This window comes from Trachinotus anak, unplaced genomic scaffold, assembly GCF_046630095.1.
Source record: "Trachinotus anak isolate AG129_WGS33_773 ecotype Australia unplaced genomic scaffold, CSIRO_AGI_Tana_v1 ptg000008l, whole genome shotgun sequence".
Taxonomy (NCBI): domain Eukaryota; kingdom Metazoa; phylum Chordata; class Actinopteri; order Carangiformes; family Carangidae; genus Trachinotus; species Trachinotus anak.
In genome coordinates this window covers 16,387,587-16,400,000 of record NW_027273859.1, presented here as the reverse complement: position 1 = coordinate 16,400,000, position 12,414 = coordinate 16,387,587, and the positions used below count along the sequence as shown (strand labels likewise).

General features: G+C 40.2%; 1 protein-coding gene across 2 annotated transcripts in view; it reads right to left on the bottom strand.

The window, feature by feature from the left end:
* unc5ca (unc-5 netrin receptor Ca) overlaps nucleotides 1–12,414 on the bottom strand; it is a 178,561-nt gene that overhangs the window by 69,178 nt on the left and 96,969 nt on the right. For both annotated transcript variants that reach the window (XM_071483090.1, XM_071483089.1), the window contains exon 3: nucleotides 8,178–8,321. In XM_071483090.1, the coding sequence (XP_071339191.1) occupies nucleotides 8,178–8,321 (144 nt within the window). The remainder of the gene's footprint in view (nucleotides 1–8,177; nucleotides 8,322–12,414) is intronic.

Sequence of the window (12,414 nt, the reverse complement as noted above, 5' to 3'; positions counted from 1 at the left end):
GTGATGATCATCAATTAAACAACAATATCCATGCTATTGCTTGAAATCAGTTGCTGTCCTCCAGTTGCACAAAAAGGGGAGTTCAGGGAGTTTATATTTTATGACAATGTCCTCTGACATGTGTCATCGACAACTAATCCTAACAAAACAACATTAGGACTGAGTCATTGTGTGTCAGTGTTGTCATTGTTGAGCTACTGTACGTAAGCTGAAAACCAGCAGGAGATGAGCTAGACTCATGAGAGGTAAGAAACAGTCTGCCACTTGAATCCATTCGAGGTGATCATGCTAAGCACTGCCTAGTGATACGCCACTGACAAAGCTTTTAAGATTCCCAAAATTCTCCAGAGCAACTTCCCACCTAAATGATGAGGTTCACTGTCATGCAATATAAATCGACTCATTATCAGATTGCATGTGTAGAGCTGTATTGGTTAAGTGAGTTATGTGAGGACACAAAGTATTGCTGAGGCTGAATGATAACTTCATAATACAGTCAATCCCTGTGGGGGATGACAGCCTGAACAGAGCATGATGGTTCATTATGGGAGTAATCACCCAAAGCTTTAGCCCTAAATCCACCACATGGCTACCCACACAACGCACAGAGACACACGTACATGGGCAGATACTGAGAGACAAAGAGAGAGTGATAGAGACAGAGCGATACTGTCACAATGAGGAAAACACACTCAGGAGATGGAGACAAACAAGCAGGCGCAACATACACACAAGGGAACACAACAATCACTGCACAAACTGTAAGATACTCACGGGGGGATGGAGAAACACACACCAACACGTAACCACAAATGTGCAAAAAACAACTACAGATGCAAGGAGAGAATGAGGAAGTGATTGAGGAATGAGACACAGTTTTCTCATGCCAGCCAATTCCAGGAACAATTTCCTGGTCTTAATTAGTGAGGGAGATAGTGAAATGAGGTGTTGGCTGTGAGAGTTGATTTCCATAAAGATTGAGAATGAAATTAAAGGAGATTAAAGCAAACTGCTCGGGGGATGAACAGACAACACACCCACACACGCACGCATGCACACACACACACACACACACACACACACACACACACACACACACACACACACACAGACACACAGAGACACACAGAGACACACAGATACACAAAGACACATACAGTGCTAAGCTGGGGGGCTCTGATGGACAAAATTTCCCTAGTTTAGCAAGAGGGCTATGTGTGTGACAGTGTGTGCGTGTGTTTCACAGAAAAAAAGGGAATGTGACATTGTGTTCACAACACCAAGGGACAATGAATTCACCTCAATGGAAGGTGTGTGTTTTTTGTGCATGTGTGCAAATATGTGCCCAGGGGAAATATGTGCACAGGAGAGGAGGGACAGCTGTGTCATATCAATTCACTGACCCCGCTTCACTCCCAAACTGCAGATAACACTATCCAGCTTCATAAATATAACAAAAGCAAAGATAAATTCACTAAGCAACTTTTTGGAATTACAACAGGGTTGAAAAGTACAGAGGGCAACCTTGTAATGTGTTCTTCACTGTGAACTCCCTTATATATATACAGTAAAGCAGTGTAAGCATCTATTCATGACCTCCTCTTGCATAAACACTTCTCATTCTCTCGGCCTCATCGTCTCCCTCCTTCAGTGTGTCTCTCTCCGCCTCCTTCCTCCCCCATCTAAAACTTCTTCCACTGCTCAACTAAAACTGTTATTATGTTTGTGGTTAGTTTGTTGCCTCAGGCACCTCTACATAAGTGCATTTCAGAGCAATTATCCAAAATGGGTGTATCTGCCTGCATGCTACCCATGCCAAATCATAACGGTTTCCCCTGGTAGAGTTGCTCAAGCAATAAAGAGCGAGGTGAGATGCTCGGGAAGAAAAATAACGAGGAGAGCACCCTCCTTTAGTCTCAGAGAGGATAATTTGGACATACAGTTTCCTACATGATGGTAAGCAATGGAAACAATCAGACCTCTGGCTTAGCGAACAAACTAAATGATTTAAGTGATAAAGCACACAAGAGGGGAAGATAATATTTGATAGGCTAAAAGAAAAAGGAAATGCAAATGGATTCGTAATTAAAACACATTTACATTAAAGGATAAAAGTCAAAGTTGTAAACGATGAAACAGTTCCCCCTGCATCAGCTAACTATATTATAATAATGAGGCCATACTGTTTTGCTTTGTGCTTGTGTCTCTTGAGGAGAAAGTATTTACAGGGTGTGAATTTGCCAAACCTCCTTATGTGCTGTATATCATATTTAACTTGCACATGATAACAGTGCATGTCCTACAGTCAAAGAGAATTCAGTGTTCATCGGGCCGGGCGGTCGAGCGCTGCTTCATACAGATGTCTTCAAATGCCAATAAAATGCAAAAATATCAAAAATGTGAGAAATGAACGCAGACTGTGACCTCAAGCGTCAGAGTCATTTTCAGTGTAGTTACAGAGGGAGTCATTTTCTCTAAGTGACTTTGGGGAGTCTCTTTCCACTCAGACCAGTTCTTTCACTGAACTCTCCACCCTGTCATTTCAGCACTTCACAACCTGTGATCAGCTCCAGACATCAGATGAGGTCTTTCCATCCAAATAAACAACTCGATTTGCCGACACAGATCTGGTACTCTGGAGCACAACACTTCCTCGGGATCATAGTTTGTAAAATTACTCATTAAGGACGGAAAATGGCTCAAGTGCCTGATTACTATACAATAAATAACAAAAGGAGGCATGTAACTGAATTACTGTTCATTTTCAATAGATTCTCACTTTTCATGCTATATGAATTATCTTTGTTACTCTAATAAAAATCACAAATTGCGGTCTCGCAAAAACAAAAATCCAATTATGTGTGAACAACAGCAGAGTCATTTTTAGTTAGTTTTAATTTTTTGTTTTAACCTTGGACTTATACGTTGGATTTGGTTTTAGGAGAAACTTCAGCTCCTCCATAAATCCTTTATTTCTCTCCACAGACAATGTTGGTAATGACAGAAACAGCACAAAAACTATGTACAGTAATGTGGACTGATATATATGTGTTATTTTTCTCACACTTGGCCTTTAGAATGTGACTTAAGTTCTGTGTCAGTAAACTCAACACTGTGGCTTACCACTTTAACACATAAGACTACACTAAGGCAGCCTTTGACATCTGGGAAAAAGCTCAGTGGCTTATTGCAATGGTGAGACATCATAACCACATATAGAAACACATTCACATTTATACACACACGCACGCACACACACACATACTCTATGGGTTCTCACTATAAAAATGTTTATTCAGTTTTTGTGGCCACCATGATGTTTCTCTCAAAGACAGAAACCCAGACTCTGTTGATGATGTCATCCAGAGGAAAAAACTCAGTGTCAGTGTGACTGTAGATGGATAAACAGCACTATCTTTTTGGTTCATATCTATACTGATTTGCATATTCAATAACAAAACTGCTGCTGCATGCCAATTCATGCCGCCAAAAAGGTCAAATGTCATTTGAACTGTGGTTGTTGCAGCAATTTGGTTTATGAGCTGCTGAGCAAGTTTCATACCAGAGAGGCTGGCTAACCCACTGCAGTTGTTTCCAGTTGCTGCGTTACAAATGACTGGGTCTAATGTTGTAAGATATGTGAAGATTTAAGCCTAAATGAGTGTGGAAGAGTTTTGGTTTTGCTTAAAATGCTTAAAACCTAACACAAGAAATCACTGTTGAGCCGTGTTTTCCTTGCTGTAATTCATCCATGATTGAAGGAAAACCTAAATACATGCAGCTGAGACATTTGCATCATAAACAAAACAGACGAAATTCACTACAGACATTTTCCAGTTGACGAAAGTAGCTGCCGGGGCTGCTGTGTCCCAGAGTGTCTGGACTCCTGATTGCTATGCACACACATGTCTCAGTGGAAGGTGGCAGAACAAATTGCCATCATCTGAAATTTGTCTGTGTCTGGGTGTTTATGTGTGCATGTGTGCGAGCATGTCTGTGTGTGTGTGTGTGTTTGTGTGTGTGTGTGTGTGTGTGTGCGTGTGTGTGTGTGACCTTGACATATTGCTAATCCGCTGAAGGAGAAAGACTTGACCTGAGAGCTACAGGGCCAAAGAGCATGACTGACACTGCATGCACATTTGTGTGTATGTACGTGTCTGTGTTTCGCTTACTCCCGTGTACGTGCCTGCAATGCTGTGCATGACTGAGTGTGTGAAAGTGTGTCTGTGTTTGTCACACCTGCTTTATAAACTTGAATTAAGCTGCCTGAACCACCCATAACTCAGCTAAAGTGCCCTGCCGCAAAAGACCAACAAATGACTCCAAGATTTAATATCTCTGACTGTGCGTTTGACACTTTTACAGCCACAACACTGATTGCCATTATCCAGCTACAAACTGCGTATTTACTTACTGCCTTGAAGTGTTAATTCCACAGTTATTAAAACAGCCTAAAGATGCTGGAGAATAAGAAAGACAGAGGCAAAAAGAAAAAAAAGAGCACGGGTGACAATGAAACAATAAGCATGGTGAGCAAACTGAGAAAACAACTAAAAGAGGGGGATATAATGGGAGGGGAAATAAGAAAATGAGTGGGAATTGAAGATGGCTATGCAAGAGAGAAATGCTGAATTGCTATTGCACAGTGCTGTAGAAAAGACACTTTGCTCAGTAAGCTCCAGCTGCCAGGAAGCATTTCAATCACAACAGTAGATCCAAATAGGAGCAGAAAGCAGGGTAGGTCAGGAGGTTGGGTCGATTTGAAGTAAAAGGTTATCGCAAGAGGGGGCTGAGTGTAATCAGATCTAGTTAAGGGAAAAATCACTGTTATAAAAGAGACATGGAATCTGAAGGACGGAGGGACAGACAAAGTCAGAAGGAAAATAGACACTTTACAGAAAAAAGAAATAACTCAGAGAGATCTGAAGAGAAAGAAAGTAAAGTAAAAGAGGGGCTGGATTCCTATCATCTTCTCCCTGATATCTATTGGCCCACCAAGCCCTCTTAAAGGTCTCCTCCATCACCATCCTTCTACCTAACCTCCTGCAGAGGTCTTACATGTGTGAAATACTATATAATGCATGTTAAATATGTTGTACATGAGAAAAGGGAAAAATTATAACAGATAGGTAGCATGTTGGTTTGTTTTTGATACAGTGTAGAACTGTTTTTTGGTTGTTTTTTTTTTTTTAATGTAGGGTTGACTCATGATTAGTGTATATTTAGCATAGTGTATGTGGAACACTGAGCAACCTTTGAACAGTCCAAAGGATGAAAATCACACCAGACACAGAATTACATCAGTTTCTCTGTGATGAGAAGTAATTTCACCAGCAAGTTATTATAGGCACTGGGAGCAGATCTATGGTGCATTCTAGTACTTTAACGTGTAAATTACACACTAATTAATCAGATTGAGGCAGACAAAGAAACAGATAACACAGGTAGAAAAAAAATAGATAAATGTTCCTAGTGAAAACTGAGTTGCAGATAAGCTTGGACTCAGTGTGACTGATGTGGCAGCGCCTGCTAACAGCTGCTATCTGATAATGATATTGGTAGCAGGGATGCTGGAAAGTCATAGAATGATACAGACACACGTGTTAACTCTCTCGCACACACTTATGCATCTATATACCCAGACATACCTTCATACTGCAGTCACCTACCATGTTTAAAAAAGTATGTCACTGAACAATGTGGCCTTCAGAGCTCTACAGAGCTTCTGTACTATTGTCTGCTTCTGACAATCTCAGAAGCCTGTATATACGTACACTTGCCTGCATCTGTCTCTCAGCATGTATAAGCCAGGAACGTTAGCCAACAACAGCACATTACCCAGCATTCATTGCACCCCAAGGAGGGCCCATTCCATTTGAGAATGTTATTAGCTGAGCTTAAAGGGATATTTCTGACCGTGTCACGCTCTGTCATGCTGACAGACAGAAAAACATCCTCACATAGCAAAGCAATACTCCGTTGTGAACTCAAATGGTCTTGAAAGCTCACACGCCAAATCAGTTGAGAAATATCTTGCTGTGGTACTGCCACACTACTGTGATCATACACTGTTATTCATATTGTGTAAGCTTAAGTTAGCTGTTTTCTTTCTGCAAATGCACTATTGTATATTTTGTGTATTTAAATAACCTGGTACAGGCTCAATTTATGATATGATACAGCACAGTGTATACGCTGTATAAACCTACTATGCTAAATTAAATAAATAAATGCATGTCTATAAGTCAGTAAGTAAATAAATAAACCAAGCAGCCAAGCTCTGCAAACGAGAAAATGTGAGACACATTTACGGCCAAATAAAATAACCTGAAGTGGAAAACAAGGGTCAACATGATGGATTTCCTTCTGCAGCACCAATAAGATCAACCAGGGAAAATAAGTTTTCCAGGGTGCGTGTCTGTTAGAGTGATATTGTCTGTTAAAGTACTACATGTGAGGATGTGTGCACTTTGTTGTGTGTGTCTGCTGAATGGACTCTATCAAAGCCCCCAGTTGTCCTTTTAGGAATTCACTCAAGCACAGCCACACTGTCAGTATAAGCCAGGTAAACAGCAGAGGTGGGGTTGGATTTGTTATTGGCATTTCTTTTTTGCTTGACCTTTCAATAACTTGAGCACTCAGACAAGTCCCAGTTGTCTTCTATGGCTGAACTGACCAGAGCAATGATGCCTTGAAAGCTGTGGTTGTGGGTCCAATTCTCAAGCCAGTGAAAGGAGCTTTGAAGGAACAATCCGTTCTGTTATATGAGGCTTATGTTGAAAGAACAAACAAAGCGTTTTAGGTGATTTGTATCAAACATCTCAACTCCCTTGCTATACAGTCACTGCAGAGCTGTCAAGTGAACGTCATTCACAACAGGATCCAACCTTTTCTTTCCCCTGGACAGTTGCTGGGGTCTAACAATCCTGAAATGATTTCCCCATGTGATCACTGCTAGAGTGACATTGAGTCTGCTTGGGTTTAGTCTGGCCTGTGTTCTTTTGGTGACCTTATAGTCAGACTCCCAGTTGTCTTATTAAATTCTTCACCAGACCATAACAGGAAGCTACTGATGGCAGACTAAAGTTATAGAGCTACTGGAAGTTGCTGCTTAGAAAAGTCCCTCACAATGTATCACTCAATGTAGAACTATTTTGAAGGTTCTTCCAAAGTACATGTTTTTTCCATGTGAGTGTTCTAGTTGAACTTGGACCTCATGACAGTAATGCGCCAGTACACATCAAAAGAAAGTCAAATAGACAATCAAAATTGTAATCCTTAGTTATTATTAAAGAATCCTGGTCTTAATTTTTCAGCAATGCCCATTCAGTAAGTAAGAAAGTAAGGAATACAAGTTGGCTTTTATTGTGAAGTTGTCACAGGAAGCACAATGTATTTGTTAGAGGTTAGCGCAGTCAGTGACTATTGGTTAAAACTGACAAGAAAAAGGCAAGAAGTGTTTTCTACAATTTTAAAGTAACGATGAGTGTTGCCATATCCATCAAAACAGAAGCCATGAAGCCATTTGGATGATAAAAACTACTGTACTTAAAGTAAAACTGCATCTAATGTGCAACACATAACATATTCTATTAACTGCTGTATGTTTTTTTTTTATTGTTTTTTTTTTCCTGAAAACCACTCTCGATCAAGGAATAGATATTATTGTCAGCAAGCTGTTTATGTTTGATGCGTGTGTATGAGGAGTAATAATTATAGTGTATGGATTTAAATATTACATTAAATATGTACATGTGCTGTACATGCAAACGTCTGTACTTGTGTTCCTATGATTCAGTGCTTTAATAATTCACACACTCTACTTGCATTCTCTGAGCTCCTCATAATCTTCCTCTGTCAGCCCTCCCCTTTCTCTAAAGTCTGCTGTCTTTCACACAAGGCCCCTTTATGAGATGGGAGCCAGCAGAGTGGATGTGATAATTGTGTCTGTGCCTGTATGACTGTCTGTGTGTGTGTGTGTGTGTGTGTGTGTGTGTGTGTGTGTGTGTGTGTTTCACTCGGGAAACAAAAATTTATTTTTCTATATGTATTTATTTATGATGTTGCCTGTGTTCACGTGCAAATGTCTAACACCCACTCAGCACTCACCCACACTTTCATACCGCATGCGTACTCCAGTGTAAACACCTTGCATGCCCTTGTGGTAGTGTACTCACATGCAATGCGGACATGTGCCTTGCGACTTTTGGTGGTTCCTGCAGAGCTCCAGGCCACGCACTGACACCAGTAATCTTCAGGACCAAACAGCTCTTCCACTTGCTGCCGTGTTATTTCTATACTGGCTTCTCTTACCACCAGACCTGCAAAGAAAGGAATGGCACTGATGACATCATTGACAATATCAGTTGGGATTTGAATTAAAACCAAAAAAACTCTTGCAAATGTTAAGTGACTCGCAGTTTCCAGTTTTTTAGTAAGCCACTGAAAGAGTTAAAGAGCTAAAGTCCATTTAAGCCCCTGCTCTTGTGACATTGCTTTTAAGTTAGCTTAAGAAGCAAAAGTCAAAGCGGTGCACAGTAAATGTCTTAGCAAGTAAATAAAGGCAGGGGATAATCATACACTATCTTCTGCTGTTTACAAACACAGGTCACTTTACTGAGTAGATTCACTTCGGATTTAATGTAAACTTTGTGAGATTGTTCCTTTGCATCTCTCCCACTTATCTCTCTCTCTCTCTCTCTCTGCTCTCCAATTCCCTCTTTTCTCTGGTGTTGTGAAAGCAGCTCCATGTGAAGAATAAATGTGAGGTTTAAATAGCTGCACCCTACTGATAGGTCTGCAAGGAGCACAGATAGAGGAGGACTGCAGAGGAAACTTGGAAATGAGGAGCAAGGGATAAACCCAGGATTAAAATATGGACGACATAGGACAGACACAAGTAGAATACAAGAAGGAAAGAAGAGACACTGAGAAAATTGTGGAAATGCATGACAAAGGATAGGAATAATGAAGAAAGGGAAGTAGGAGGAGGGAGCAAAGAGGTCCTGATGAACAAAAAAGAAGTTTAAGCTCCCGGACTAGAAAGAAAGAAAGAAAGAAAGAGGAGAGAGAGTTGAGAGAAACAGTAGAGTGGTAGAAGTAATAGAGAGCAACACCACAGAGGCACAGTGAGAAGAAGAGGGAGGGTGGCAGAATAAATGGGGGGTGAGGGCAATAAAATGTGAAATGGGAAGGAAAAAGAAAAGGAGATAAAAATGGGTTTTAGGTAAAAGTAGTGGGGACTGGGGAGTAGACAGGCAAAATGCTATGAGAAAAGATCTTGGCAGTTTATTTCAGGTTCAGCAGCGTTACAAAGACCCAAGAAACATTCTCTATGGGGCTCCACAAATCTGACTTGAGCCTATTACTTAAGAAGACTCTCGGTAAGTTCTTGCCACTGAAGAAATTGAGAGACAGTTATAGTAAAGCAAGCCAGCATAGAGGCCAAGGGGACAGAGAGGAAGGCAGAAAGTGAAATTCAGTGAGCAGGATTGTGATGGACTAAAGGCCATTAATGGCTGGCAAGAGAATTAGAAAGAAACCCAAACCCATGAGGGCAAAGAGTTAGAAAGGCAACAAAAGCTTTGTAGGAGCTAGCTAGGAGATGGACAGAAATGGCTTTTGAGTCAAAAAAAAATAAAGATTGATAAGAAGGGACATTAAGATGGAAGAGATGGAAAGTTAAGGGGGGACTTAGATGATATGGCAATTCAAACAGCGCTGAGGCACAGAGGGCAAAGAGAAAAGTAAGGTAGAAAGTAAAAAGCTTGTGGAAGGTATTGCTGGCACAACAAGGGATAATTGAAAGTGAGCAGGAGAAAGCTTTGAGGGCAAAGAGCAAAGACAGCATGAAAACTAGTGTGAATACTGGCGCCAAAGCAAACTAGCAAACAAGGGAGATTGTTATAGTTTCATAGCTTAAATGAAAGAGCCACAGACAGAGCAGGAGAGATAGAGGCTAAGAAAATGGCAGCTAAAGAGGCAATTATAACCAGCAAGCAACCCAGGACTAAAGCTGAGACAACTAGTAGGCAGGCAGTTGCAATGAGCAAAGAACACAAAGAACACAGCATGAGGACAGAAAGGGAAAAAGGGACAGGGAGGAGGTGGAGACCAGTGGGCACGCTACTGCCGAAGTAATGAGGAAAGTGAGGCAATTAAAGTGAGTGGTTCAAATGAGGCAGACAGCTGGTTATGGCAAATTGACTCAAACAAATGCAAAGAAAGCATATGTGATAGTACATGAATGGGACCATGGGATTTGAGGACACAGTAGGAGATAGGGGGCAAGACAAATAAATGGAAAACATATGCACATTTAAAGCCTTTGCATCGTTGCCTACGTGGCTTATTAATCCAAAGATCACAAACTATTAGCAGTAAAATATTGTTAAATCAGTGGAGCTGTTCAGGTTTTAACCGATTGCTACACTGTGTCCTTTCTGTTGAAATAAACGGAGACGTAGCAGCAGAGCTAAGGATCTGTAGAAAGTATAGAATCAATTAGCACTGAGAATCAATCCACAATGTTTCTTTAGAAATAAATGTTGATGAATCAGTAAATAAGAATTCAGACTGTAAGACAGAAAAAATGAGCCTGTATTGCAGTCCATTCCAGAGAACAGTCAAAACTACAGATATTAGTCTGCACTTTCACCTGCAGTATTTATTGCTTAGAGAATAATACTGAAGTGTGTGGGACAGCAGCTGCACCTCAGGTATTCTGACCGAAAGAACTGCTGCCGAATTGCATCGTGTAAGAGGTTTTCCTTTCCCCAGGCAGAGGACTGGAGTTGTACACTAGCTTTGTACAGTTATGTAGCACCCCTTGATAAATAATACAAGCTACCTCAAGTTACACCTCGTCCATGCAAAAAACATTCAAGTTATTTCATCTTTTACCTTGTTTGGAAGTGGTTCCAAAAACACCAACACAGAGAAAGCATAATTGAATTCTATAATTGTTTTATTTGTCTAATTTAAAATAAATGTGGATAGACTCATCTAGGCTCATCAAGCAGGTAATGAGATTTACAGTTCATTTCCTTTATATGTATAACCATAAAACAGTTTAGTTGCTTCCAAACTGTTTCAGTTGGTGAGGTGATTCACTTTTTGTCAAGGTGAATGAGGTCAATATAACATTATGCTTTTAAGAGAAATCTTGAGGAATGCAACAAACCAATTCCAATACCTAAATCACATACACAGCTGTGAGAAAACAGACAGAGAGAGGGAGAAAACAAAACCAGAATAGAACATTCAGAGAAAAACAAAGAGCACTGGGGAGCTAGGCTGGTTTCACAGCAGGTAAAATCAATGGTTGTAATGATGAAATGTTTTCAACATCTCAGTGAGGCTAAAGCTAAAAAGATGCACCAATTTGATACAACTGGCTCATTTTTGAAACAAAGGTCAGAATGGAAAGATAAAGAGAAGAGTTTTCAAATGAATTGCTGAACAGCTATCTATCTATCTACAGTAATAATAATAATGATAATAATAATAATAATAATACGTTGCAATGCTCCAATCAAAAAGAAGAAAACCAAAAGAAACGTTATTGATGCAACATAAACTTATCTTCCTTTGTGGAGATTCAGGACTCTTTTTGTGTTCATAGCTTTTCCTGTGTCTCACTGCATTTAAATGAAAATGACTGTAATTTGATGCTAGGAGGGTTGTCATACATTTAAATATAATGTGTCGTCCTACAGTTTCATCTGTGTGTCAGCTGGAGACGAAAAGTACCTGTGAAAATCCATAACAGCAAAATAAGTATGCAAGAGTTTTGACAGCACAAATCTGCAACAGATCACAAATTTACACCTATCAACATCCTGCATGAAAAACAGATTCCCTTTATTTCCTGCAGTGTCAATACAGAAAGACAGATGACAGAGACAGATGTCACTGGAGCTGTGCTGCTGAAACCGGTAAACCCCCGGCAGTTTCCATTGTTTGCTAATGCAAAGCTTACAAAGCGAATGTTACTGAATTACATGAGGCTTACTATTGTGTCTTATTTTGTTTACAGTGCTCGGAGCATTCACGTCACTCTGTTATGGGAAGACAAGCATGGAGTTCAGGTCTCTTATAGCTCGACAGTATTTCACATCAACAAAACCACTACTGTCAGCTAGGGGAGGTGAGGAGAAAGAAGTAGATGAAAAATGGAAGACAAATATCAAGACAAGTGGATACTGTCACAAACATTTCTATCAATCACAAAACTGTGCACAACCCTCAGATATTTCTTTTATTCACAGTGTCAGTTCTTATAACAAAGTTTACTTGTCAGCTGGGGAGTGAATATACTTGTGAATAGTGGGTGATGTGGTTTGTCAAGTCTGGACTTGACAAATGGTAACTGGGGATAAACATGCAAAAAAAAAAATGTACAGATAAGGACAG